Raw genomic sequence first — 25,843 nt, forward strand, 5'->3', positions numbered from 1 at the left:
CCAATTGGCAAAGGAGTCAAATAGCTTTCCCACGTTATACCTCATTCTCTATATGCAGAGCTGTATTGAAGTCAGTGGAAGAAACGTCTAAACTGGAAGAAACGTCTAATGTGTCTAAAACAAGTGACCCATGTTTAGCTTCATGAATGTAAGAGATCATGGGGCGAAATTCTCCCCCAACGGCGGGATGCCCGCCGACTGGCACCAAAGCCGGCGCCAATCAGACGGGCATCGCGCCGGCAAAAAGGTGCGGAAGTCTCCGCATCTCTGGCGGCCTAGCCCCAACATTGAGGGGCTAGGCCGACGCCGGAGGGATTTCCGCCCCGCCAGCTGGCGGAAATGGCGTTTGTTGCCCCGCCAGCTGGCGCGGAAATGCGGCGCATGCGCGGGAGCGTCAGCGGCCGCTGTCAGTTTCCCGCGCATGCGCAGTGGGGAGAGTCTCTTCCGCCTCCGCCATGGTGGAGGCCGTGGCGGAGGCGGAAGGGAAAGAGTGCCCCCACGGCACAGGCCCGCCCGCGGATCGGTGGGCCCCGATCGCAGGCCAGGCCACCGTGGGGGCACCCCCCGGGGTCAGATCGCCCCGCCCCCCCCCCCAGGACCCCGGAGCCCGCCCACGCCGCCTGGTCCCGCCGGTAAATACCAGGTTTGATTTACGTCGGCGGGACAGGCAATTCCTGGGCGGGACTTCGGCCCATCCGGGCCGGAGAATCCAGTGGGGGGTCCCGCCAACCGGCGCGGCCAGATTCCCGCCCCCGCCCAATCTCCGGGAGCGGAGACTTCGGCGGGGGTGGGGGCGGGATTCACGGCGGCCAACGGCCATTCTCCGACCCGGCGGGGGGTCGGAGAATGACACCCATGGTATGGGTCAGATCCATGACAACCAGATTAAAATCTGGAGTACTCCAGATGTAATATAACGATCAGAACAACATCGCCAATATATCTAATATACGGTGCGGAGAGATGGAGAGGTTAATAACGTGGGCTTGTTAAATCACACCTAACATCCCAAACACTTCAGCAGTGACAAACCCATACCGTTCACAGAGAAAAGTGTCAGAGCCAAAGCAACAATACGAAGCAAAGTAATTGTTTGAAATAATCTGATTCATTACAGAAACAACAACTGCTCCATGGAAAAGAGGGCCATTAGCACTGCCCAGAGAAGGTAAGAATTGTTTTATACAAGCTGCTTGGAGCCAAAACGTCAGCTTCTTTGTTTGACATCTTCATTTTTCTCCATTAATTCACGGATGAGGAAGAAAACATTTAAAACTCATCCACAGTTTTACAAAGATCCTTTCACCTCGGGGAAAAAAGCTGACAGCTTTTTCACTCACTAAACTCAACCAGTCAGAAGACAGTTAAGAATATCATGATTCTATTGTGAAGTTACACTTTGTAGACTCTTGTGAGAAACAGGTTTATTGTGAATGCAGCCAATGTTATGTCTGACCTGTGGGAGGTCAAAGAGAAAAGAAATGTGAGCGGGGGCATTGGTGGGATTTGTTTTTTTGTTTTGATTTCCACTAGTCACCTGTCATCTTGAAAAAGGTGTAAGGTGCAAAAGTCTATTTGCAGAGCATGTTAGTCTACAAACATCATACTCATTTCGACTTCTCAATATACATTTGGTGAAAAATAATATAAACATTTTAGCATGGCCAATTCACCGAACCTGCACATCTTTTGATTGTGTGGGTGAGACCCATGTCAAGGAGATTACAGATAGCTGCAGGAAAAATAGGGTGGTAATAGTTGGGAACTTTAACTTTCCCAACATTAACTGGGACACCCATAGCACTCGGGGTTTGGTTGGAGAGAAATTTGTTGAGTGTATTTAGGAAAAATTCCTCATTCAATATGTGGATGGCCCGACTAGAGAGGGGGCAAAACTTGACCTCCTCTTAGGGAATAAGGACGGGCAGGTGACGGACGTGTTAGTGAAGGATCACTTTGGGACCAGTGACCATGATTCCATTAGTTTTAAGATAGCTATGGAGAATGATAGTTCTGGCCCAAAAGCTAAAATTCTAAATTGGGACAAGGCCAATTTTGATGGTATTAGGGGGGAACGATCAAAAGTTGATTGGGAGAGCCTGTTAACAGGCAAGGGGACAGCTGATAAGTGGGACTCTTTCAAAAGTGTGTTAAGTAGGATTCAGGGTGAGCACATTCCTTTTAGAGTGACGGGTAGTGCTGGTAGAAGTAGGGAACCCTGGATGACTCGGGATATTGAGGCCCTGGTCAAAAGGAAGAGGGCGGCATTTGACAAGCATAGGCAGCTGGGATCAAGGGGATCCCTTGAGGAGTATAGGGCTTGTTGGAGTAGAGTTAAGAGAGAAATCAGGAGGGCAAAAAGGGGACATGAGATTGTCTTGGCAGATAAGGAAAATCTAAAGAGCTTTCACAGTTACATAAAGGGCAAAAGAGTGAGTAGGGAGAGGGTAGGGCCTTTTAAGGATAAACAGGATTATCTATGTGCAGATCTACAAGGGATGGGAGAGGTCCTAAATGAATATTTCTCGTCAGTATTTACGGTTGAGAAAGGCACGAATGTTAGGGAAATTGGGAAAATAAAAAGTGATGTCTTGAGGAGTGTACGTATTACAGAGAAGGAGGTGCTGGAGGTATTAAAGCGCATCAAGATAGACAAATCCCCGGGACCTGATGAAATGTATCCCAGGACATTGTGGGAGGCTAGGGAGGAAATTGCCAGCCCCCTAACTGAGATATTTAAATCATCGACAGCCACAGGAGAGGTGCCTGAGGATTGGAGGGTAGCAAATATTGTGCCCTTGTTTAAGAAGGTCTGTAGGGATAAGCACGGGAACTACTGACCGGCGAGTCTTTCTTCTGTAGTGGGTAAGTTGTTAGAAGGTATTCTGAGGGACAGGATCTACAGGCATTTAGACAGGCAAGAGCTAATTGGGGAAAGTCAGCATGGCTAATTAAGGGGAAAGTCATGTCTCACAAATTTGATTGAGTTTTTTGAAGGGGTAACCAAGAAGGTAGATGAGGGAAGTGTGGTCGACGTTGTTTACATGGACTTTAGCAAGGCCTTTGACAAGGTACCACATGGTAGGTTGTTGCAAAAGGTTAAATCTCATGGAATCCAGGACGAGGTAGCCAATTGGATACAAACTTGGCTTGGCGACCGAAGACAAATGGTTGTTGTGGAGGGTTGTTTTTCAAACTGGAGGCCTGTGACCAGCAGTGTGCCTCAGGGATCGGTGCTGGGTCCACTGTTATTTGTGATATATATATATTAATGATTTGGATGAGAATGTAGGAGGCATGGTTAGTAAGTTTTCAGATGACACCATGATTGGTGACATAGTGGATAGTGAAGAAGGTTGTATAAGATTGCAACAGGATCTTGACTAACTGGGCCAGTGGGCCGATGAATGGCAGATGGAGCTTAATTTGGATAAATGTGAGGTAATGCATTTTGGTAGGTCAAATCAGGGCAGGACCTACTCAGTTAATGGTAGGGAGTTGGGGACAGTTACAGAAAAAAGAGGTCTAGGAATACAGGTTCATAGCTCCTTGAAGGTGGAGTCACAAATGGACAGGGTGAACAAAGAACAAGGAAAAGTACAGCACAGGAACAGGCCCTTCGGCCCTCCAAGCCCATGCCTACCATGCTGCCCGACTAAACCACAATCTGGGTCCGTATCCCCCTATTCCCATCCTATTCATGTATTTGTCAAGATGCTCCTTAAATGTCACTATCGTCCCTGCTTCCACCACCTCCTCCAGTAGCGAGTTCTAGGCACCCACTACCCTCGGTGTAAAAAACGTGCCTGGTACATCGACTCTAAACTTGCCCCTCGCACCTTAAACCTATGCCCCCTAGTAATTGACCCCTCTACCCTGGGGAAAAGCCTCTGACTATCCACTCTGTCTATGCCACTCATAATTTTGTAGACCTCTATCAGGTCGCCCCTCAACCTCCGTTGTTCCAGTGAGAACAATCGAGTTTGTTCAACTGCTCCTCATAGCTAATGCCCTCCATACCAGGCAACATTCTGGTAAATCTCTTCTGCACCCTCTCTAAAGCCTCCACATCCTTCCGGTAATGTGGCAACCAGAATTGAACACTATACTCCAAGTGTGGCCTAACTAAGATTCTATACAGCTGCAACATGACTTGCCAATTCTTATACTCAATGCCCCGGCCAATGAAGGCAAGTATGCCGTATGCCTTCTTGACTAACTTCTCCACCTGTGTTGCCCCTTTCAGTGACCTGTGGACCTGTACAACTAGATCTCTCTGACTTTCAATACTCTTGAGGGTTCTACCATTCACTGTATATTCCCTACCTGCATTAGACCTTCCAAAATGCATTACCTCACATTTGTCCGGATTAAAGTTAGGTGGATTGGCCATGTTAATTGCCCTTAGTGTCCAAAATTGCCCTTAGTCTTGGGTGGAGGTGTTGACCTTGGGTAGGGTGCTCTTTCCAAGAACCGGTGCAGACTCAATGGGCCGAATGGCCTCCTTTTGCACTGTAAATTCTATGATAATCTATGATTAATCTAGGACAAAGGTTCGGCACAACATCGTGGGCCGAAGGGCCTGTTCTGTGCTGTATTTTTCTATGTTCTATGTTCTAAACTCCATCTGCCATCTCTCCGCTCAAGTCTCCAAACAATCTAAATCCTGCTGTATCCTCTGACAGTCCTCATTTCTATCCGCAATTCCACCAACCTTTGTGTCGTCTGCAAACTTACTAATCAGACCAGTTACATTTTCCTCCAAATCATTTATATATACTACAAACAGCAAAGGTCCCAGCACTGATCCCTGCGGAACACCACTAGTCACAGCCCTCCAATTAGAAAAGCATCCTTCCATTGCTACTCTCTGCCTTCTATGACCTAGCCAGTTCTGTATCCACCTTGCCAGCTCACCCCTGATCCCGTGTGACTTCACCTTTTGTACTAGTCTATCATGAGGGACCTTGTCAAAGGCCTTACTGAAGTCCATATAGACAACATCCATTGGCCTACCTGCATCAAACATCTTTGTGACCTCCTCGAAAAACTCTATCAAGTTAGTGAGACACGACCTCCCCTTCACAAAACCATGCTGCCTCTCACGAATATGTCCATTTGCTTCCAAATGGGAGTAGATCCTGTCTCGAAGAATTCTCTCCAGTAATTTCCCTACCACTGACGTAAGGCTCACCGGCCTGTAGTTCCCTGGATTATCCTTGCTACCCTTCTTAAACAGAGGAACAACATTGGCTATGCTCCAGTCCTCCGGGACATCACCTGAAGACAGTGAGGATCCAAAGATTTCTGTCAAGGCCTCAGCAATTTCCTCTCTAGTCTCCTTCAGTATACTGGGGTAGATCCCATCAGGCCCTGGGGACTTATCTACCTTAATATTTTTCAAGACGCCCAACACCTCGTCTTTTTGGATCTCAATGTGACCCAGGCTATCTACACAACCTTCTCCAGACTCAACATCCACCAATTCCTTTTCTTTGGTGAATACTGATGCAAAGTATTCATTTAGTACCTCGCCCATTTCCTCTGGCTCCACACATAGATTCCCTTGCCTATCCTTCAGTGGGCCAACCCTTTCCCTGGCTACCCTCTTGCTTTTTATGTACGTGTAAAAAGCCTTGGGATTTTCCTTAACCCTATTTGCCAATGACTTTTCGTGACCCCTTCTAGCCCTCCTGACTACTTGCTTAAGTTCCTTCCTACTTTCCTTATATCCCACACGGGCTTTGTCTGTTCCCAGCCTTTTAGCCCTGACAAATGCCTCCTTTTTCTTTTTGACGAGGCCTACAATATCTCTCGTTATCCAAGGTTCCCGTAAATTGCTGTATTTATCCTTCTTCCTCACAGGAACATGCCGGTCCTGAATTCCTTTCAACTGACACTTGAAAGCCTCACACATGTCAGATGTTGATTTACCCTCAAACATCCGCCCCAATCTGGGTTCTTCAGTTCCCGCCTAATATTGTTATAATTAGCCTTCCCCCAATTTAGCACATTCACCCTAGGACCACGCTTATCCTTGTCCACCAGCACTTTAAAACTTACTGAATTGTGGTCACTGTTCCCAAAATGCTCCCCTATTGAAACTTCTACCACCTGGCCGGGCTCATTCCCCAATACCAGGTCCAGTACCGCCCCTTCCCTAGTTGGTGAAGAAGGCATTCAGCATGCTAGGGTTTATTGGTCAGAATATTGAATACAGGAGTGGGGACGTCTTGCTGAAGTTGTCCAAGACATTGGTAAGACCACACATGGCATATTGTGTTCAGTTCTGGTCACTCTATTGTAGGAAGGATATTGTTTAACTAGAAAGAGTGCAGAAGAGATTTACATGGTGCTACCAGGACTTGATGGCCTGAGTTATAAGGAGAGGCTGAATAGGCTGGAACATTTTTCCTTGGAATGTAGGAGGCTTAAGGTGATCTTATAGAGTTCTTTAAAATACTGAGGAGCATTGTGTCGGCAGATAGTCGAGATCTTATCTCAAAGGTAGAGGAGCCTAGAACTAGAGGGCGTAGGTTAAAGGCGAGAAGAGAGAGATACAAAAGAGACCAGAGGGGAAGTTTATTCACACAGAAGGTGGTGAGCATCTGGAATGAGCTGCCAGAGGCAGTGGTAGAGGCAGGTGCAATTTTGTCCTTTAAAAAGCAGTTAGAGAGTTACATGGGCAGAGTGGGTATAGAAGGATATGGGCCAAATGCAGGCAAGTGGGACTAGCTTGGTGATAGAAACTGGGCGGCATGGTCCAGCTGAGCCAATGGGCATGTTTCCATGCTGTAAACATCTGTGACTCTATGACTCGATAACACTGATATATTTCAAAGTGAGGATGTTTTGTGACTTGGAGAAAGAACTTGGTAGTGTTGTTCTAAGTGCTGGAGGTCATGGATTTGGAATCTGCTGTCGAAGGAGCCTAGGAGAATTGATGCAGTGTTTCCCTTTGTATTGATTAACAGGTATACACCAGCAGGTAGCTGTAATATGCATCCATTTAAGTACCACAATAATGATACATTGATCTTTATTGAAGCTGCTCAAATGTTGCTCATATTTGGTTTTCACCAGGTGCTCTGGTTTCTTCCCACAATCCAAAGATGTGCAGGTGAGGTGGATTGGCCATGGTAAATTGCTCCTAGATGAGGTTACGGGGATAGGTCGGGGATTGGGCCTAGGTAGGGTGCTCTTTCAGAGGGTCGGTGCAGACTTGGTGGGCCGTATGGCCTCCTTCTGCATTGTAGGTATTCTATAAGACCATAAAACATAGGAGCAGAATTAGGCCACTCGGCCCATCGAGTCTCCTCCTCCATTCAATCGTGACTGATATTTTTCTCATCCCCATTCTTCTGCCTTCTCCCTATAACCCCTGATCCTCTTAGTAATCAAGAACCTATCTATCTCTATCTTAAAGGCATTCAGTGACTTGGCCTCCGCAGCCTTCTGCGGAAAAGAGTTCTACAGATTCACCACCTTCTGGCTGAAGAAATCTCTCCTCATTTCTGTTTTAAAGAATTATCCCTTCAGTCTGAGGTTGTGCCCTCTGGTTCTAGCTTAACTTACTAGTAGAAACATCCTCTCCACGCCCACTCTACCCAGGCCTCGTAGTATCCTGTAATGGTGGCGCATTGGTTAGCACTGCTGCCTCACGGCACCGAGGTCCCATGTTCAATCTCCCAGCTCTGGGTCACTGTCTGTGTGGAGTTTGCACATTCTCCCCGTGTTTGTGTGGGTTTCGCCCCCACAAACCAAAGATGTACAGGGTAAGTGGATTGGCCACGCTAAATTGCCCCTTAATTGGAAAAAAAATTCAAACAAAGTTTCAATAAGATCTCCCCTCATCCTTCTAAACTCCAACGAGTATAGACCCACAGTCCTCAACCGCTCCTCATATGACAAGCTCTTCATTCCAGGTAACATTCTTGTGAACCTCCTCTGGACCCTTTCCAATGCAGCACATCCTTCCTTAGATACAGGGCCCAAAACAATACTACAAATGGGGTCTGACCAAAGCCTTATACAGTCTCAGCAGTACATCCCTGGTCTTGTATTCTAGCCCTCTCAAAATGAATGCTAACATTGCATCTGCCTTCCTAACTGCCAACTGAACCTCCATGTTAACCTTAAGAGAATCTTGAACACAGACTCTTAAGTCCCTTTGAGCTTCTGATTTCCTAAGCATTTCCCCATTTAGAAAATAGACTATGCCTCCTTCCAAAGTGCATAACCTCACACGTTTGCACATTGTATTCCATCTGCCACTTCTTTGCCAACTCTCTTAGTCAGTCCAAGTCCTTCTGCACCCCCTGCTTCCTCAATACTACCTGTCCTTTGTATTATCTGCAAACTTAGCAACAGTATCCTCAGTTCTTTCTTCCAGATGGTTATTTTTAAAAATATTTTATTGAGGCATTTATATAATTCCACATCAAACACAAGCACAAAACAAAATAAGCCAACAGGGCTGCAAATAACGAAAATCAACAAAATACCTAACACCCCACCATCCCGCCCCCACTCCCCAGCTCTCCTACCTCCCCATTTTATACCCCCCACTGCTGGCATCTCAAAGAAGTTGATGAATGGCTGCCATCTCCAGGCAAACACCTCTACAGATCCTCTCAAGGCGAACATTATCTTTTCTAACCTGAGAAACTCTGCCAGGTCACTCACCCACACCCACAGTTTTGGGGGCACTGGGTCCCTCCATTCTAATAATATCCATCTCCGGGCTACCAGGGAGGCAAAGGCCAAGACGTCAGCCTCTCTCGCTCCCTGGACTCCCAGGTCTTCTGACACTCCAAAGATCGCCACTTCTGGATCACCTTCACCTTCAGGACCTCCGACATGTCATAGAATTTACAGTGCAGAAGGAGGCCATTCGGCCCATCGAGTCTGCACCGGCTCTTGGAAAGAGCACCCCACCCAAGGTCAACACCTCCACCCTATCCCCATAACCCAGCAACCCCACCCAACACTAAGGGCAATTTTGGACACTAAGGGCAATTTATCATGGCCAATCCACCTAACCTGCACATCTTTGGTCTGTGGGAGGAAACCGGAGCACCCGGAGTAAACCCACGCACACACGGGGAGGATGTGCAGACTCCACACAGACAGTGACCCAAGCCGGAATCGAACATGGGGCCCTGGAGCTGTGAAGCAATTGTGCTATCCACAATGCTACCGTGCTGCCCGGCAAACCCCTGCCAGAATCCCCCAAGCTTCGGGCAAGCCCAAAACATATGGAAATGATTGTTATAGGGAAGATATGTCACAGGGCCTCTCTTTCCCTCTCACTCTGCTGTGGAGAATTCCAGAAGCTTCAGAACAAAACACTTCATTCTGAAAACAACATACATTCTTCTATGTCGCTGAAGACTGCTTCATTTTTGCACAGTTCTGTCCCAGCACAGCATTCTCTCATTAGGAGATTTTACATGGCCACATCTAGCTTCCAACCCATAGTTAAATATATTTTTTCTCTTACATCTTTTCTCATTGTCTTTTTCCTACTTTGAAATTTACCTTTCACACAATATAAAAACCTTTTATGTTCTCCTTGGGGCCAATACGTTCAAGTAAAATAACATTTGATATTTTTGCCTCATATAGTTTGCAGATGACTCTTTCTTCCCACCCTTTCAGCATCTAAAATCATCACTTATATCCTAATGCAAATTTCTGCTCATGTTGTATTTAACTGTTTAGGGGCTGTTTAGTACAGGGCTAAATCGCTGGCTTTGAAAGCAGACAAAGGCAGGCCAGCAGCACGGTTCAATTCCCGTAACAGCCTCCCAGAACAGGCGCCGGAATGTGGCGACTAGGGGCTTTTCACAGTAACTTCATTGAAGCCTACTTGTGACAATAAGCGATTTTCATTTCATTCATTTCATTTTCAACTGTAGCAAATCCAATTTGGCCTTATTCCCTTCAAGTGCCTACATTTCATGCTTAGCCCCTTTGGTCTCAACTCCATCGAATTCAGTGACCAGCTTAATTGAATTAGTCACACACACACACAGCATTTCCACAGACCAACACAATATCCTCAAAAATATTAAAATAATAACATTTTCATCACACAATTCATAGCTGTAATTGCATGTTCTGCATTGTGATTGTCTGTTCACTAATACCTATGGGTTGGAAATGTACCTGTGATTTTCCGATTAGTCAATGTCAGTGGAGTCCTGCTGCTATCATTCATCCTGTAGAGATTCTGGCTCATCTCCATTTCTCATGTACTCTGGAAGCTTTCTTTTGTAGTTGGGTCCCTTGTGTTTCTAACAGGCAATGGAAGCTAGTGCAATGTTACGAGTAAAATATTTGTTACATGCTGAGGCAGAGTCAAGACACAAAGGAAGCTTGGTGATACTATCGTAAAAGACAAGAGCTGGAAGAAAATTTAGCTACGAACATGGACACTGAAGGTTCTTGGAAGTAGTTAAGGAATGTCACCCATACAGCATCTGAAGTCTTTGGGGTCATCAAACAGAAAAACCAAGATTAGTTTGACCTGAATGACCAAGATATGGTCAAGCTACTAGATGATGTTAACAATGTTCACCGAGCTTACCTGCCTGACTAAAAATCACTGACAAAAAAAGCAAGATACCACAGCAAAATACACACACTGTTGGCCAAACTGAGTGAGATAAAGATCCCCTGCTGGGGGAACAGACATCAGGGCTTCAGGAAGAAGCCAGTAAGCACAACCAGACGATCAGGGAGGTACGGTGGCCCAGTGGTTAGCACTGCTGCCTCTCAGCACCAGGGACCCGGGTTCGATTCCGGCCTTGATGACTGCCTGTGTGGAGTTCGCATTTCTTCCCGCGTCTGTGTGGGTTTCCTCCGGGTGCTCTGGTTTCTTCCCAGATTCCAAAGATGTGCGGGTTAGGTGGATTGGCCATGCTAAATTGTCCCTTGTGTCCAAACTGTGCAGGTTAGATATGGGTTATGGGGATAGGGTGGGGGAATGAGCCTAGTTAGGTTGCTCTTTCAGAGAGTCGGTGCAGAATTAATGGGCTGAATGGCCTCCTTCTGGACTTCTATGATTATATGCCTCTCCAGGAAGGTCTACAATCTGTCAGTATGACACTGCTCCTGTCAGCAGATGCCAATGATGCCAAAGGAACAGGCAGAACACTTTACCAATCTCCTAACCAAGAATCCACATTCTGCAACAACACTATTGGGTTCTGGGCAAGGCTACCCTCGACCCTTCTCAATCCTAAATTACCAAGACCATAAAGCAACTGTCTGTGAATAGGTCTGCAGGAGCCAGTGACATTCCACCTGAAGTATTCAAACACAGAGTTGCTGACGTGGTTAGGAAACTCACTAGCCTCTCCTGCTTAATCTGGAAGCAGGGCATTGTGCCCAAGACTACAAGAATCTTTCTATAACAGGGTTGCCACTTATTTTGCAGAATCAGTGTGGCCTTTGTGTTGGACGAGGAATGGTCAATGTGACCTTTGTAGCATGTCAAATTCAAGAAACGTCCCATGAACCAAACAAGGACCTGTACAGTGTGTTCATTGACCTGATAAAGTGAGGCTCATGGCGGGTGCTGTGTGTGGTAGTATGCATTAGGGGTCATGTGGGACTGTGAAGCCGTGATGTCATTGGCTGACAGATCCCGGGTCCTGGTTGGACGTTGACCTCTAGCTCCGCCCTGAAGGCGGAGTATAAGTACCTGGAGTCCTCCCCCGCAGGCAGTCTACTACTGAACTGCGGGGGAACAGTCACGCTTAATAAAGCCTCATCGACTTCACTCTATTCGTCTCTCGGAGTCTTTGTGCGCTACAATTTATTAAGCGTGCCTAAATGACTATGGAGCTCAGGATCATCCCGGAATGCCTGAGGATCAGCCCCCACGCAGTGAACGCAGCAGCAGCCTTCAAGCACTGGCAGACTTGTTTCGAGGCCTACCTCAGAACAGCCACCGGCCGGGTCACAGAAGACCAAAAACTACAGGTCCTGCACTCGCGGTTAAGCACGGAGATTTTCTCTCTCATCGAAGACGCAGAGGATTTCCAGACGGCGTTCGCAGCACTCAAAAGTCTCTATGTTCGCCCAGTAAACCAGATCTACGCTCGCTATCAACTCGCAACGAGACGGCAAAGTCCCGGAGAATCGATAGATGAATTCTACGCCGCGCTACTAATTTTGGGACGAGCCTGCAGCTGCCCGCCGGTGAACGCAAATGAACACACGGACATGTTAATGCGCGATGCTTTTGTGGCAGGTATGAACTCCTCCCAAATCCGCCAAAGACTTCTAGAAAAAGAGTCGCTAGGACTCTCAGAGGCACGGGCCCTAGCAGCCTCCCTAGACGTGGCCGCGCGAAATACCCACGCCTATGGCCCCGACCGCGCGGCAGCCCATTGGGCTCCGTACACACCCGTCGCGACAAACCCACCCCCCCCCGGACACCCCACAGGCTTGCGCGGTCCAAAAGCCAAGTCGCACCGGGGGAGCCCGCTGCTATTTCTGCGGCCAGGCGAAACACCCCTGGCAGCGCTGCCCGGCCCGCGCAGCGATCTGTAAGAGCTGCGGGAAAAAGGGCCATTTCGCGGCTGTGTGCCGGTCCCGCGAGGTCGCCGCTGTCCCGGGAGAACTACACTGTGCAAATATGGCTGCCCTGAAAAGACGATCAGAGTCATCCGCTCACTTCATGATGGCCAGCGCAATGATGCCTCAACAGTTGCCTTTCCTGTAATCAATGGCACTGAGCAAGGCTGCATAATAGCTCCAGTTCTGTCTCCCATCTTGTTTTCAGCCATGCTCTTGTTGACACTCATTGGAGTAAACACATTATGAGTTCAGGAGAGGGGACAACTTCTTCAATCTGCAAAGGCTCAAGGCTTGGGCAATGATCACAAAACAAAGCGAACTCTTGTTTGCCAATGACTGTACTCTCATAGCACACACAATCTGGAGGACGTCTAGCTGTTTGTTGACCACTTTGCACGAACCTCAGACGTTTCAGCCTTACAATGAGTCTGAAACTGAGGGGTGAACTCGCCACCTTCCCAGACACTTGTTCCTTGGTGGTGCGGGATACACGGTTCCCGCCGCTGGCTAATGGGATTTCCCATTGCAGCCACCACATACCACTGGGAATCTATGGACGGGATGCGCTGCCAATGGAATGGAGAATCCTGCCAGCGGGGAATTCACACCAGCGATTTTGTACCAGCTTTTCCCCAGCCTCAGTCACAATCACCACCATGTGCGGGATTCTCTACCCTCCCACCCACAGTCGTGTATTTCTCGGCAGCGGGAGGTTGCATGCCATTCGCTGGCGGCGGGATTCTCTGTTCCTGCCGCTGTCAATGGGAATTCCCATTGAAGCCACCCCATGCCATCAGGAAAGCCCACGGCGGACGGTGCGCTGCCGATGGGACCAGAGAATCTCACCGCCAGCGAACCCTGGAGAATCCCAGCTCCTATTCCTCATCCCTGTTCAGATGTCCTTCTGACCTGGAGTACGCTCTCCAGCAACATCATGGCAGGTTAAGAAATCACTCATCGCTCAGCAAAAGCATGCTCTGCATTCAGCAGGCTCATGCACAGAGTTTGGAGGGAAAGCGGAGTTGGTGTCTGTCATGTTCTGTAGACTGGCCCAAGTGAAAACTGAACTACAGAATATCTAGTTTCATTAATTTATTATAAAACAACTGCGTGATGATAACGAGGATAAACAAAATAATAAACTACTAACTCTAATTAACTCTTGTAGAGCTATTGAAAAATACGTCTATCCTCCAGTCCGACCTACTCCCAACTCCCCAGCCACAGGATCACATGGTGGGTTTACAGTGCCACCTAGTGGTCTGAGGTTGTGCATAACATGCTGTACAAATTTGCTTTATGCATATCATCACAGTGTCTAAATAAAGGTCAAAGTCTAATCTGCAGCAGTTCTCACATAGCGATCGGTGTCAGAAAAAAAGTCGCTGCATTCAACCTTCACTGCATAAGATCTCACTGTTACATCAAGTGGCAGGGCAAAATGACAAAGTTCCTGAAAGTTGCCCCATACCTGGCATCGAGAGTGTGGTCTTCAGGGCTCAACTTTTGCTGCGTTGATCATGTGGTTCATATGGCGAATCCCACGCACCAAATGTGGTATTGTACAGCAAGTGAGCATGGAAACCTGCACTATAGGACATCCCAAACTCAGATTCAAGTGTTATAATCTCTATAGAGAACAATGATTTAAAGAAAAATTTGAATGTCCAGTTATTAGCTAAAAGGATGACACATCAAGATCTCACCTTTAAAAGAATTATGACGAAAGATGAAACACTGGCTGGAATTGTTCGGTCTTTGTGATTCACTTTTCTCGTCGGCAGTGCACCCCTGCTCATGGGTTTCCCGGTGGCATGGGGTGGCTTCAATGGGAAATCCAATTAACATGTGCCATGAGAGAATCCCGGCGTCAGCGAACGATGCACCACCGAGAAACACGCAGCTGGAGGACGGGAGAATCCAACCCACTAACGTTCACATTTCTGTGTCGGCAGCTTATATTTTGAAATCCCACACAGGGAGACTGCCATTATTACTTTTAATAGCACGGTAGCATTGTGGATAGCACAATTGCTTCACAGCTCCAGGGTCCCAGGTTCGATTCCAGCTTGGGTCACTGTCTGTGCGGAGTCTGCACATCCTCCCCGTGTGTGCGTGTGTTTCCTCCGGGTGCTCCGGTTTCCTCCCACAGTCCAAAGATGTGCAGGTTAGGTGGATTGGCCATGATAAATTGCCCTTAGTGTTCAAAATTGCCCTTAGTGTTGGGTGGGGATACTGGGTTATGGTGGAGGTGTTGACCTTGGGTAGGGTGCTCTTTCCAAGAGCCGGTGCAGACTCGATGGGCTGAATGGCCTCCTTCTGCACTGTAAATTCCATGAAAATGACAATAATTTTGTTCTGTTACTCAGTCTCTTAAGTAGACGCCCAATCTCCAGGAACCAATCCAAATTGTTTGGCAGTTCCCAAACATTTACTTCTGTTCTTTTTCTTTTCCAATCCTACCTTCCACCATGAGGGGTTCCCCTGGGGACTGTCTCTATAGATTCAGCTCAGCGTTCACTCCAGCCATGTTTTAACTCCTCTCAAGTGAAGCTTTCAATGTTAGAGTCAGTTTTCCTTTGCTTAAAGTGCAGGCTTGGAAAACATCTATTTTCTTGCTCTCCCCCTTCCAGTTGGCTGCCGATCAACCCAAATGATCAAATATACAGCTTCTTTCTATTTGACATATCGCTGGGTTTATAGGGAAGCCTGTGATCTGGGCTCCTTTGCCCACACTAGCCCTGTATCCAAGTCAAAATATTAATCAACTGTCTCTAATTATAACTGCTTTCCATCTTAGAATCAAAGGAATAGCTTCCAGACCAATCATTGATGACTTAATATTGATAACACCTTTCAGAGTTTTAGGAGACTCAAGGGTTGGTGTACTCTGCCGGCGGGACCAGAGAATCCCGACAACAGTGAACGGCCGGAGAATTCCAGCCAGAGTCCATTGTGGATTTAGAAAAACCTGCCATTGTCCCCTGACGTTAACATTCGATACTTCCCTGTCAATAACACAATGCAACTTTTCCATTCTAACAACTAAAGCATCTACCTTTACTGTCAACCTTCAACATGGGTCATTTCACCTACATTTGAACATAAACTTCCAAACCATGATAATTTTATAAACCAAGCGATGTTAGTTTGAAAACAGATTAATAACATAAATTGCACACTTCTAACACCGATTCCCAGCCGGGTCGGAGAATCGTCGGGGGGCGGTGTGAATCCCGCCCCCGCCGGCTGCCGAATTCTCCGGTGCTGGGAATTTGGCAGGGGCAGGAATCGCGCCACGCCAATCAGGGGCCGTTAGCAGCGCCCCCCCCCTCCCCCGGCGATTCTCCGGCCCGCGATGGGCCGAGTGGCTGCTCGTTTTCGGCCGGTCACGCCGCCGTATATTACGACAGGTACATACCGGCGGGACCTGGCTCCGTGGGCGGCCTCCGGGGTCCTCGGGGGGGCGCGGGGCGATCTGATCTCGGGGGGTGCCCCCACGGTGGCCTGGCCCGCGATCGGAGCTCACCGATCCGCGGGCGGGCCTGTGCCATGGGGGCACTCTATTCCTCCGCGTCGGCTGTTGTAACAGTCCGCGATGGCCGACGCGGAGATGATCCCCCCTGCGCATGCGCTGGGATGACGCCAGCACACGCTGGCACTCCCGCGCATGCGGCAACTTGCGCCGGTTGGTGTGGCGCCAAGCCCCTTCCGCGCCGGCCAGCGTGGTGCAAACCACTCCGGCGGCAGCCTAGCCCCTGAAGGTGAGGAGGATTCCGCACCTTCCGGGCGGCCTGACGCCGGAGTGGTTCACGCCACTCCTTCGCGCCGGAGTTGCCAGCCCCGCCGGTTTTCGAAGGCTCCCACCCTTGCGAAAGCCAATCTCAGGGCCTGTAAATTGGACCGCACAATACAGGGAAAAAAACATCTCCGGACAGATCTAAATTTGAGAGGTCTCTGTCATCATCTTGACATCTGAGAAGAACAGAGTCAAATTTCACCACAAATCCTGTGCCTTCAACCCCCTCTACCACAAAGCAGATCCTCAAATCCCGTACCTTCAACCCCTTCTCCCACATGTCAAATCCTCAAATCCCGTACCTTCAACCCCTTCTCCCACATGTCAGATCCTGAAATCCCGTACCTTCAAACCCTTTTCCCACATGTCAGATCCTGAAATCCCGTACCTTCAACCCCATCTCCCACATGTCAGATCCTCAAATCCCGTACAGTCAACCCCTTCTCCCACATGTCAGATCCTCAAATCCCGTACCTTCAACCCCTTCTCCCACATGTCAGATCCTCAAATCCCGTACCTTCAACCCCTTCTCCCACATGTCAGATCCTCAAATCCCGTACCTTCAACCCCTTCTCCCACATGTCAAATCCTCAAATCCCGTACCTTCAACCCCTTCTCCCACATGCCAGATCCTCAAATCCCGTACCTTCAACCCCTTCTCCCACATGTCAGATCCTCAAATCCCGTACCTTCAACCCCTTCTCCCACATGTCAGATCCTCAAATCCCGTACCTTCAACCCCTTCTCCCACATGCCAGGTCCTCAAATCCCGTACCTTCAACCCCTTCTCCCACAATGTCAGATCCTCAAATCCCGTACCTTCAACCCCTTCTCCCACATGTTAAGGATGGAAAGGGATAAGTATACACCGCAGGGCAAGAGTTATAGCTGGGGGAAGGGAAATTATGATGCCATTAGACGTGACTTGGGGGGGATAAGGTGGAGAAGTAGGCTGCAAGTTTTGGACACACTGGATAAGTGGAGCTTGTTCAAGGATCAGCTATTGCGTGTTCTTGATAAGTATGTACCGGTCAGGCAGGGAGGAAGGTGCCGAGCGAGGGAACCGTGGTTTACCAAAGAAGTGGAATCTCTTGTTAAGAGGAAGAAGGAGGCCTATGTGAAGATGAGGTGTGAAGTTTCAGTTGGGGCGATGGATAGTTACAAGGTAGCGAGGAAGGATCTAAAGAGAGAGCTAAGACGAGCAAGGAGGGGACATGAGAAGTATTTGGCAGGAAGGATCAAGGAAAACCCAAAAGCTTTCTATAGGTATGTCAGGAATAAGCGAATGACTAGGGAAAGAGTAGGACCAGTCAAGGACAGGGATGGGAAGTTGTGTGTAGAGTCTGAAGAGATAGGCGAGATACTAAATGAATATTTTTCGTCAGTATTCACTCAGGAAAAAGATAATGTTGTGGAGGAGAATGCTGAGCTCCAGGTAAATAGATTAGATGGCATTGAGGTAAGTAGGGAAGAGGTGTTGGCAATTCTGGACAGGCTGAAAATAGATAAGTCCCCGGGGCCTGATGGGATTTATCCTAGGATTCTCTGGGAGGCCAGGGAAGAGATTGCTGGACCATTGGCTTTGATTTTTATGTCATCATTGGATACAGGAATAGTGCCAGAGGACTGGAGGATAGCAAATGTGGTCCCTTTGTTCAAAAAGGGGAGCAGAGACAACCCCGGCAACTATAGACCGGTGAGCCTCACGTCTGTAGTGGGTAAAGTCTTGGAGGGCATTATAAGAGACAAGATTTATAATCATCTAGATAGGAATAATATGATCAGGGATAGTCAGCATGGCTTTGTGAAGGGTAGGTCATGCCTCACAAACCTTATCGAGTTCTTTGAGAAGGTGACTGAACAGGTAGACGAGGGTAGAGCAGTTGATGTGGTGTATATGGATTTCAGCAAAGCGTTTGATAAGGTTCCCCACGGTAGGCTATTGCAGAAAATACGGAGGCTGGGGATTGAGGGTGATTTAGAGATGTGGATCAGAAATTGGCTAGCTGAAAGAAGACAGAGGGTGGTGGTTGATGGGAAATGTTCAGAATGGAGTTCTGTCACAAGTGGAGTACCACAAGGATCTGTTCTGGGGCCGTTGCTGTTTGTCATTTTTATCAATGACCTAGAGGAAGGCGCAGAAGGGTGGGTGAGTAAATTTGCAGACGACACTAAAGTCGGTGGTGTTGTCGATAGTGAGGAAGGAAGTAGCAGGTTACAGAGGGATATAGATAAGCTGCAGTGCTGGGCTGAGAGGTGGCAAATGGAGTTTAATGTAGAGAAGTGTGAGGTGATTCACTTTGGAAGGAAAAACAGGAATGTGGAATATGTGGCTAATGGAAAAGTTCTTGAAAGTGTGGATGAGCAGAGGGATCTAGGTGTCCATGTACATAGATCCCTGAAAGTTGCCACCCAGGTTGATAGGGTGGTGAAGAAGGCCTATGGAGTGTTGGCCTTTATTGGTAGAGGGATTGAGTTCCGGAGTCAGGAGGTCATGTTGCAGCTGTACAGAACTCTGGTACGGCCGCATTTGGAGTATTGCGTACAGTTCTGGTCACCGCATTATAGGAAGGACGTGGAGGCTTTGGAGCGGGTGCAGAGGAGATTTACCAGGATGTTGCCTGGTATGGAGGGAAAATCTTATGAGGAAAGGCTGATGGACTTGAGGTTGTTTTCGCTAGAGAAAAGAAGGTTACGAGGAGACTTAATAGAGGCATACAAAATGATCAGAGGGTTAGATAGGGTGGACAGTGAGAGCCTTCTCCCGCGGATGGAAATGGCTAGCACGAGGGGACATAGCCTTAAACTGAGGGGTAATAGATATAGGACAGAGGTCAGGGGTAGGTTCTTTACGCAAAGAGTAGTGAGGCCGTGGAATGCCCTACCTGCTACAGTAGTGAACTCGCCAACATTAAGGGCATTTAAAAGTTTATTGGATAAACATATGGATGATAATGGTATAGTGTAGGTTAGATGGCTTTTGTTTCGGTGCAACATCGTGGGCCAAAGGGCCTGTACTGCGCTGTATTGTTCTATGTTCTATGCCAGATCCTCAAATCCCATACCTTCAACCCCTTCTCCCACAATGTCATCCTCAAATCCCATACCTTCAACCCCTTCTCCCACATGTCAGATCCTGAAATCCCGTACCTTCAACCCCTTCTCCCACAATGTCATCCTCAAATCCCGTACCTTCAACCCCTTCTCCCACATGTCAGATCCTCAAATCCCGTACCTTCAACCCCTTCTCCCACATGTCAGATCCTGAAATCCCGTACCTTCAACCCCTTCTCCCACATGTCAAATCCTCAAATCCCGTACCTTCAACCCCTTCTCCCACATGTCAGATCCTCAAATCCCGTACCTTCAACCCCTTCTCCCACAATGTCATCCTCAAATCCCATACCTTCAACCCCTCTCGCACAATATCAGGGGCGGGATTCTCCGACACCCCGCCGTGTCGGAGAATCGCCGGGGGCTGGCATGAATCCCGCCCCTGCCGGTTGCCGAATTCCCCGGCACCGGATATTCGGCAGAGGTGGAAATCGCGCCGCGCCAGTTGGCGGGCCCCCCCGGCGATTCTCCGGCCCGTGATGGCCCGAAGTCCAGCTGCTAGAATGCCTGTCGCGCTGGCGAGAATCAAACCACCTTTCTTACCGGCGGGACAAGGCGACGCCGGCGGGCTCCGGGGTCCTGGGGGGGGCGCGGGGTGATCTGGCCCCGGGGGGTGCCCCCACGGTGGCCTGGCCCGCGATCAGGGCCCACCGATCCGCGGGCGGGCCTGCGCCGTGGGTGCACTCTTTTCCTTCCGCCTTCGCCATGATCTCCACTATGGCGAAGGCGGAAGAGACCCCCTCCACTGCGCATGCGCGGGGATGCCGTGAGCGGCCGCTGACGCTCCCGCACATGCGCCGCAAGGCAAAGTCATTTCCGCGCCAGCTGGCGGGGCACCAAAGTCCTTTCCCGCCAGCTGGCGGGGCGGAAATCAGTCCAGCGCGGGCCTAGCCCCTCAAGGTTAGGGCTCGGCCCCTCAAGATGCGGAGAATTCCACACCTTTGGGGCGGCGTGATGCCGGACTGATTCGCACCGTTTTTGCCGCCGGTCGGCGGACATCGCGCCGATTGCGGGGAATCCCGCCCAAGGTTCTCAAATCCTGTACCTTCAACCCCCCTCTCTCAGAATTACAGAAACATAGAAAAATACAGTGCAGAAAAGGCTCTTCAAACCACCGAGTCTGCACTGCGCATGAAAGGCACCTGATCTGCCAATCCTAATCCCATTTGCCAGCACTTGGCCCATAGCCTCGAACGTTAAGACATGCTCATCCAGGTACTTTTTAAGGGCTGTGAGCTTCTACCACCCTCCCAGGCAGTGCGTTCCAGACCACCACCCCCTCTGGGTAAAAGATGTTTTCCTCATGACACCTCAATCAGGTCACCCTTCAATCCTCTCTGTTACAGCGAAAACAACCCAAGACTGTCCAAACTCTCTTCATAACTTAAATGTTCCATTCCAGGCAACATCCTGGTGAATTGCCTCTACACCCGCTCCAGTGCAATCACATCCTTCCTATAATGTGGTGACCAGAATTACACACAGTGCTCCAGCTGTGGCCTCACCAATGTTCTATATAACTCCAACATGACTTCCTTGCTTTTGTAATCTATGCCACGATTGATAAAGACAAGTGTATCATATGCCTTTTTCACCACCCTATTAACCTACCCTTCTGTGTTCTGCCTTCAGAGATCTATTTATAAACATGCCTTTGTTCCTTAGGACTTCCCAGTGTGGTGCCATTCATTGAATATTCCCTTGTCAAATTGCTCCTTCCAAAGTCTATCACCTCACATTTTCAGGATTAAATTCCATCTGCCACTTTTCTGCTCATTTGACCATCTAGTCTGTATCTTCCTGTAACCTAAGACTCTCAGTCTCACTGTTAACCACCCGGCCTATTTTTGCGTCATCAACATATTTACTGATCCTACCCGCCACATAGTCATCTAATATTATTTATATAAATGACGAATAATAGAGGACTCAGCACAGATCCCTGTGGTATGCCACTGTATACTCGCTTCCAGTCACTAAGGCAGACGTCTGTCATCACCCTCTGTTTCCTGCAGCTCAGCCAGCTTTGAATTCACCTTATCAATTTCCCCTGTATCCCATGCGCATTTGCCTTCTTTTCAGTCTCCTTTGTGGGACCTTGTCAAATGCTTTGCTGAAATCCATGTAAACTATATCAACTGCACTACCCTCATCTTCACACTTAGCCACGTGCTCGAAAAATTCAATCAAATTTGTTAGGCATGACCGCCCTCTGACAAAACCATGCTGATTATTCATAATCAAACCTTGCCTTTCCAAGTGGAGATAAAGTCCTTCAGAATTTTCCCCATTAGTTTCCCCACCACTGACATGAGACTCACTGGCCGGTAGTTCCCTGGCTTATCCCTACAGTCTTTCTTAAATAGTGGGACCACATTAGCTATTCTCCAGCCCTCTGGCACTCTCCCGTGGCCAGAGAAGAATTAAAAATTTGGATCAAGGCCACTGCAATCTCCTCCCTCGCCTCCCACAGCAACCTGGGCCACAATTCATCCGGACCTGGAGATTTCTCCACTTTTAAGCCTTCCAACACTCACATTGTCAAATCCTCAAGTCCTGTGCCTTCAACCCCCTCGCCAACAATGTCTTCAAATGTAATATTTGCTCTCTGATCTGGAAATCAAGGTTTGGTTGAACATCACAAATGAGACAACACCAACCTACGTGGTGAAAAAATCCATCAAAGCAGTGGGATAATCTACCAACGTTTCAATAATCATCATTCCATTTATGTTTGCAGTATGCTAAGGAATGGCTTGATGATGGTGCCAAAATAACAACCTTACAATCTTAGCGAAGATCCATTACCTAAAACTGTTGCTCTGTTTCGGTCCCACCCAACAGCGTCGCCAATACTGTGGGTATTTCCATTTATCTCGGTGAACCACAAGCCTTCCCTTATATCAACCAAATGACCACACAGCCAGTTAGGTAGTTCAAAAGATGGTTCATTTACATACACAAGAGTTATCTCAACATGCAAACACAATATCTACTACGAGTTAAACTACACCTATCAGCTACAATAACCTGTACTTAACTTCAGGGCGACTGGCACTGTGCAAATGGAGAAGGCCTTTACCTGGATTTCATTTGGCTGGTTTGAAGAAAGCGGCTCTGTCTCTGCTGGGCTCACCCGTCAGGTAGCGATCGTTGGTCTTGAACTTGGCTGGCTGTTCCTGCTACAATTGGGTTGGCACAGGCCGGATCCAAAAGAGACAGAACACATGGCTGTGTCCTCTTTTATCCCTCTGGGATTTTGCGCTCTTTGGGGCGGTCCTTAACTCGGACCCAATAGTTCAACATGCTCTGATCACGGTCTTCGATTTCAGCTGTATCTGTCTGAGTCCTGGGTTGGCCATAATTCCCATGGTCCTTTGCAGGTGGCCATCTTAGATGGCTACAAAATGTTATGAATTGTGCCAAAGGAGACTTCTTTCCCAGGATTTCCCAAGTTGTTTATAATGACAATTAAGAATTGGTTTTAAACTTGCATTACTGAATGTATGTTCTGCTCTCTCCCCTCATTCAGCTGTTGGGATCATGAATACACATCACACCATACGTCCGGTATATGATCACAGTTGGGTGTGGGAGATACAGGAAACCTTTGGAAAGAAAACATACAGGTATGGTAGACTGGTGCTGCATGCCATGTTTTAGTTAGGGGGTGTCAATGATTGGGTACAAAAGTGATTGATCGAAACACATACTGAAGTTATTTGACAATAGAGAAGATGCAAAGGAAAAAGATTACCAGGGATGACCCCAGATGTTTCTACTCCTCTCTACTTGTGTGTTTACCCGCTTTCTCCTTAAATGCATTGAGTTCAATAGTCCACTCTCACTCTGCATGGCAGCAACATTCCAGTCACCCTTGGGATAAAGAGATTCCTCCTGAATTCCCTTTGGCTTAGTTTGCGGCTATCATATTGTTCATTCCAATACTTGTCTTTTGGGGAAGAATGAATCTGAAACTAGCCATTCCCTTAAACCAGCTGTATTTCCAAGACAGCAAAGCAAAGTCACAGATTCTCCCAGACACCCAAAGTGAACTGGCTTATATATTCTTGCAGTGACTGTAAGGGAACTATTGTTCGCAATTTGGGAGCATACGCAAATCAACAGGGATCAATTTGAAATGAAACCTGGCAGTCTGAAAATGCAGGACAGTGGGGGCAGTGCTGAATTGTAGCCACCAAATATTCTGCGTTGAAGTCAGTGGCAAGTAATGTTGACCTTCCTTCTGATCCTTTGGTTTTCCTGCTAATGTGACAGGTATAAGTTACACTCTCTGGTTGACATTCAAGTTCCTATTTGGCCACATATTGGATTTGGGCCCCAAATGTGGATGAATCTGGCCACAAGTAGGCAGGAAATTTAAGGTTATCATTTATGTGACTGTGGGTAAATATATAGTGAAACATTTCAACTGAAATATCCTTTTGGAAAGGCAATATGAGGAATGAACATTCCGCGTTGATGTTTATTTTCTCGCAGGTTAACATCGGATATCGATCCTCCAAATTCCTGGACAATTAGCGCTTTTAGTATCTCGAAAGAAGGCGGTAAGTAAGCATTCTTGAATTTAAATGCAGCTTTTGAGAAGCCAATAGATGCTGCCCAGTCTCACAGTTTAGTCAATTGAGATTGATAGCCAGCCATTGTCATGCACAATGAACTTCATCCAAATTCATCTCTTTGGGTGCACAGATTCCACAGTAGTCCCCATCCCATTCCTTGGATCTGCTACCTGTACTTTCAGCACATCTAAAAAAGCTATTGCAGAGCAGCGACCCGCATTCCAATGAAAATGTTGTAAATCTCAATCACGAAGGCTCAATCACTGAAATAGACAGCTGTGGGTCTTCCCTGGGATCAAGGACCCAGGGGGACAGAAGTCCTGCCCACTCAGAGCTAGCAGCCAATCAGAGGCTGGACGATCGGTTGAATGGCAGCACCACCAAAGCAATGGTAGCTGTTGCTGGAACTAGACCCATCTGAGGCCGAGTTTGCCCCAGGGAGTCCACAAGCAACCCGGACATGGTTTGCTTCTCATGCTCCTCACATAGTGAGCACCCCCCTGCCCATTACTGGTCAATAACAGTAGACATTATGGGTCTCAGTTGGCGGGGGGTGTAAAAAGGCTGCTCACAGACCTACCCGCCACACATTTAACCTGGTAGAAGCAGGAAGGTGGCAGGAACACCTTCTGCTATGCCCCTGTCTGATGAAATACCCCTGCTATCAACCCCACCACTGTGAAGGGCATCAAATTCAGTTTTGGAGGCAAGTATGGCACCAAGAGGGTAAACAGACTGATCTCGTCTCAGGCTGTTGTCATGGAGGGGGATTGAGTTGGTCGTTAGGGAATGGAGTCTGGAGCGAGACCAAAGGCCATGGTTCGGTCTTCCCAATATTTATTTGGAGGAAAATTCTGCTCACGCAGCCCTGGGTGTCAGATAAGCAGTCTGATAGCTCAGAGATACTGGAGGAGTTGAGAGACTTGATGGTGAGGTAGAGTTGGGTGCAGCATGGAGGTGAGAAATCCCTGCTGAGGGGGTGGGATCTAGAAGGGCTGTATGGTTCAACAAAGAGAACTAATGTATGCATACTTTTATATTTCAAGAAATATGTATTGCGAAACCACTGATGATGAAGATGGTTGACAGCATTTATAGTTCAATAGGTTGATCAACTACGTGCGGACTGAGAACTCTGATGGTGAATTCCAGTAAAGTGCGAAAGTTTTACGTGCGAATGTTCGAATATCACAATGCAGAACTTCATGATATCACTATCTTCACAATGGAACAGACTCTCCTATTTCATTGTCCTAATTAACATTGAAACAGACCATATATGGGCAACTGGTAAATGTGACCTTTGCAATCTCCCCATGTGACTTATTTCCTCTGAATGAGGTAATTCATCGGCAGAGACATCAATAAATTCCAAGGAATCATTTACTTTGTTTTAAAGAAAAGCCATGTCACTCTGGTAGCCTGAAATTAATACATAAAGGTGGTCGGGAACAGGGCTGGGTATTACCTTGGCACTGCCCCGGCATCCGGCCCACTCGGCAGTGCAGGTCTGCCAGGCTGGCAGCGGCAGGGTCCTCGGCTACCAGGTTGGCACTGCCAAGGGTTGTGGCCTGTGGGGGGGGGCCATGCCCATGTAAAGGGGAGTGAGGGGATCTATGAAAGGGGGGGTTGTTGAAGGAGGGTATGAAAGGGCCTCATAAAGGTTGGGGGGTGAAGGGGGTAGGAGGGACCTGAAAAGGAGGGTCCTCATAGACCCCATAGCAGGATGTCCTTACTTAGTGGGGGGGAGGGGGCT

The 25,843-nt window shown here is 48.1% G+C and overlaps 1 protein-coding gene across 1 annotated transcript in view; it reads left to right on the forward strand.

The window, feature by feature from the left end:
* Positions 1 to 25,490, forward strand: part of LOC140428786 (complement C3-like) — a 163,479-nt gene extending 137,989 nt beyond the window's left edge. Inside the window, exons 13-16 of the mRNA XM_072515475.1 lie at positions 1,118 to 1,168; positions 23,037 to 23,133; positions 24,005 to 24,072; positions 25,134 to 25,490. Of these exons, the coding sequence (XP_072371576.1) occupies positions 1,118 to 1,168; positions 23,037 to 23,133; positions 24,005 to 24,072; positions 25,134 to 25,198 (281 nt within the window). The 3' untranslated portion in view covers positions 25,199 to 25,490. The remainder of the gene's footprint in view (positions 1 to 1,117; positions 1,169 to 23,036; positions 23,134 to 24,004; positions 24,073 to 25,133) is intronic.
* Positions 25,491 to 25,843: the final 353 nt, after the last annotated feature.

Source organism: Scyliorhinus torazame, chromosome 8 (genome assembly GCF_047496885.1).
Source record: "Scyliorhinus torazame isolate Kashiwa2021f chromosome 8, sScyTor2.1, whole genome shotgun sequence".
Classification (NCBI taxonomy): Eukaryota; Metazoa; Chordata; class Chondrichthyes; order Carcharhiniformes; family Scyliorhinidae; genus Scyliorhinus; species Scyliorhinus torazame.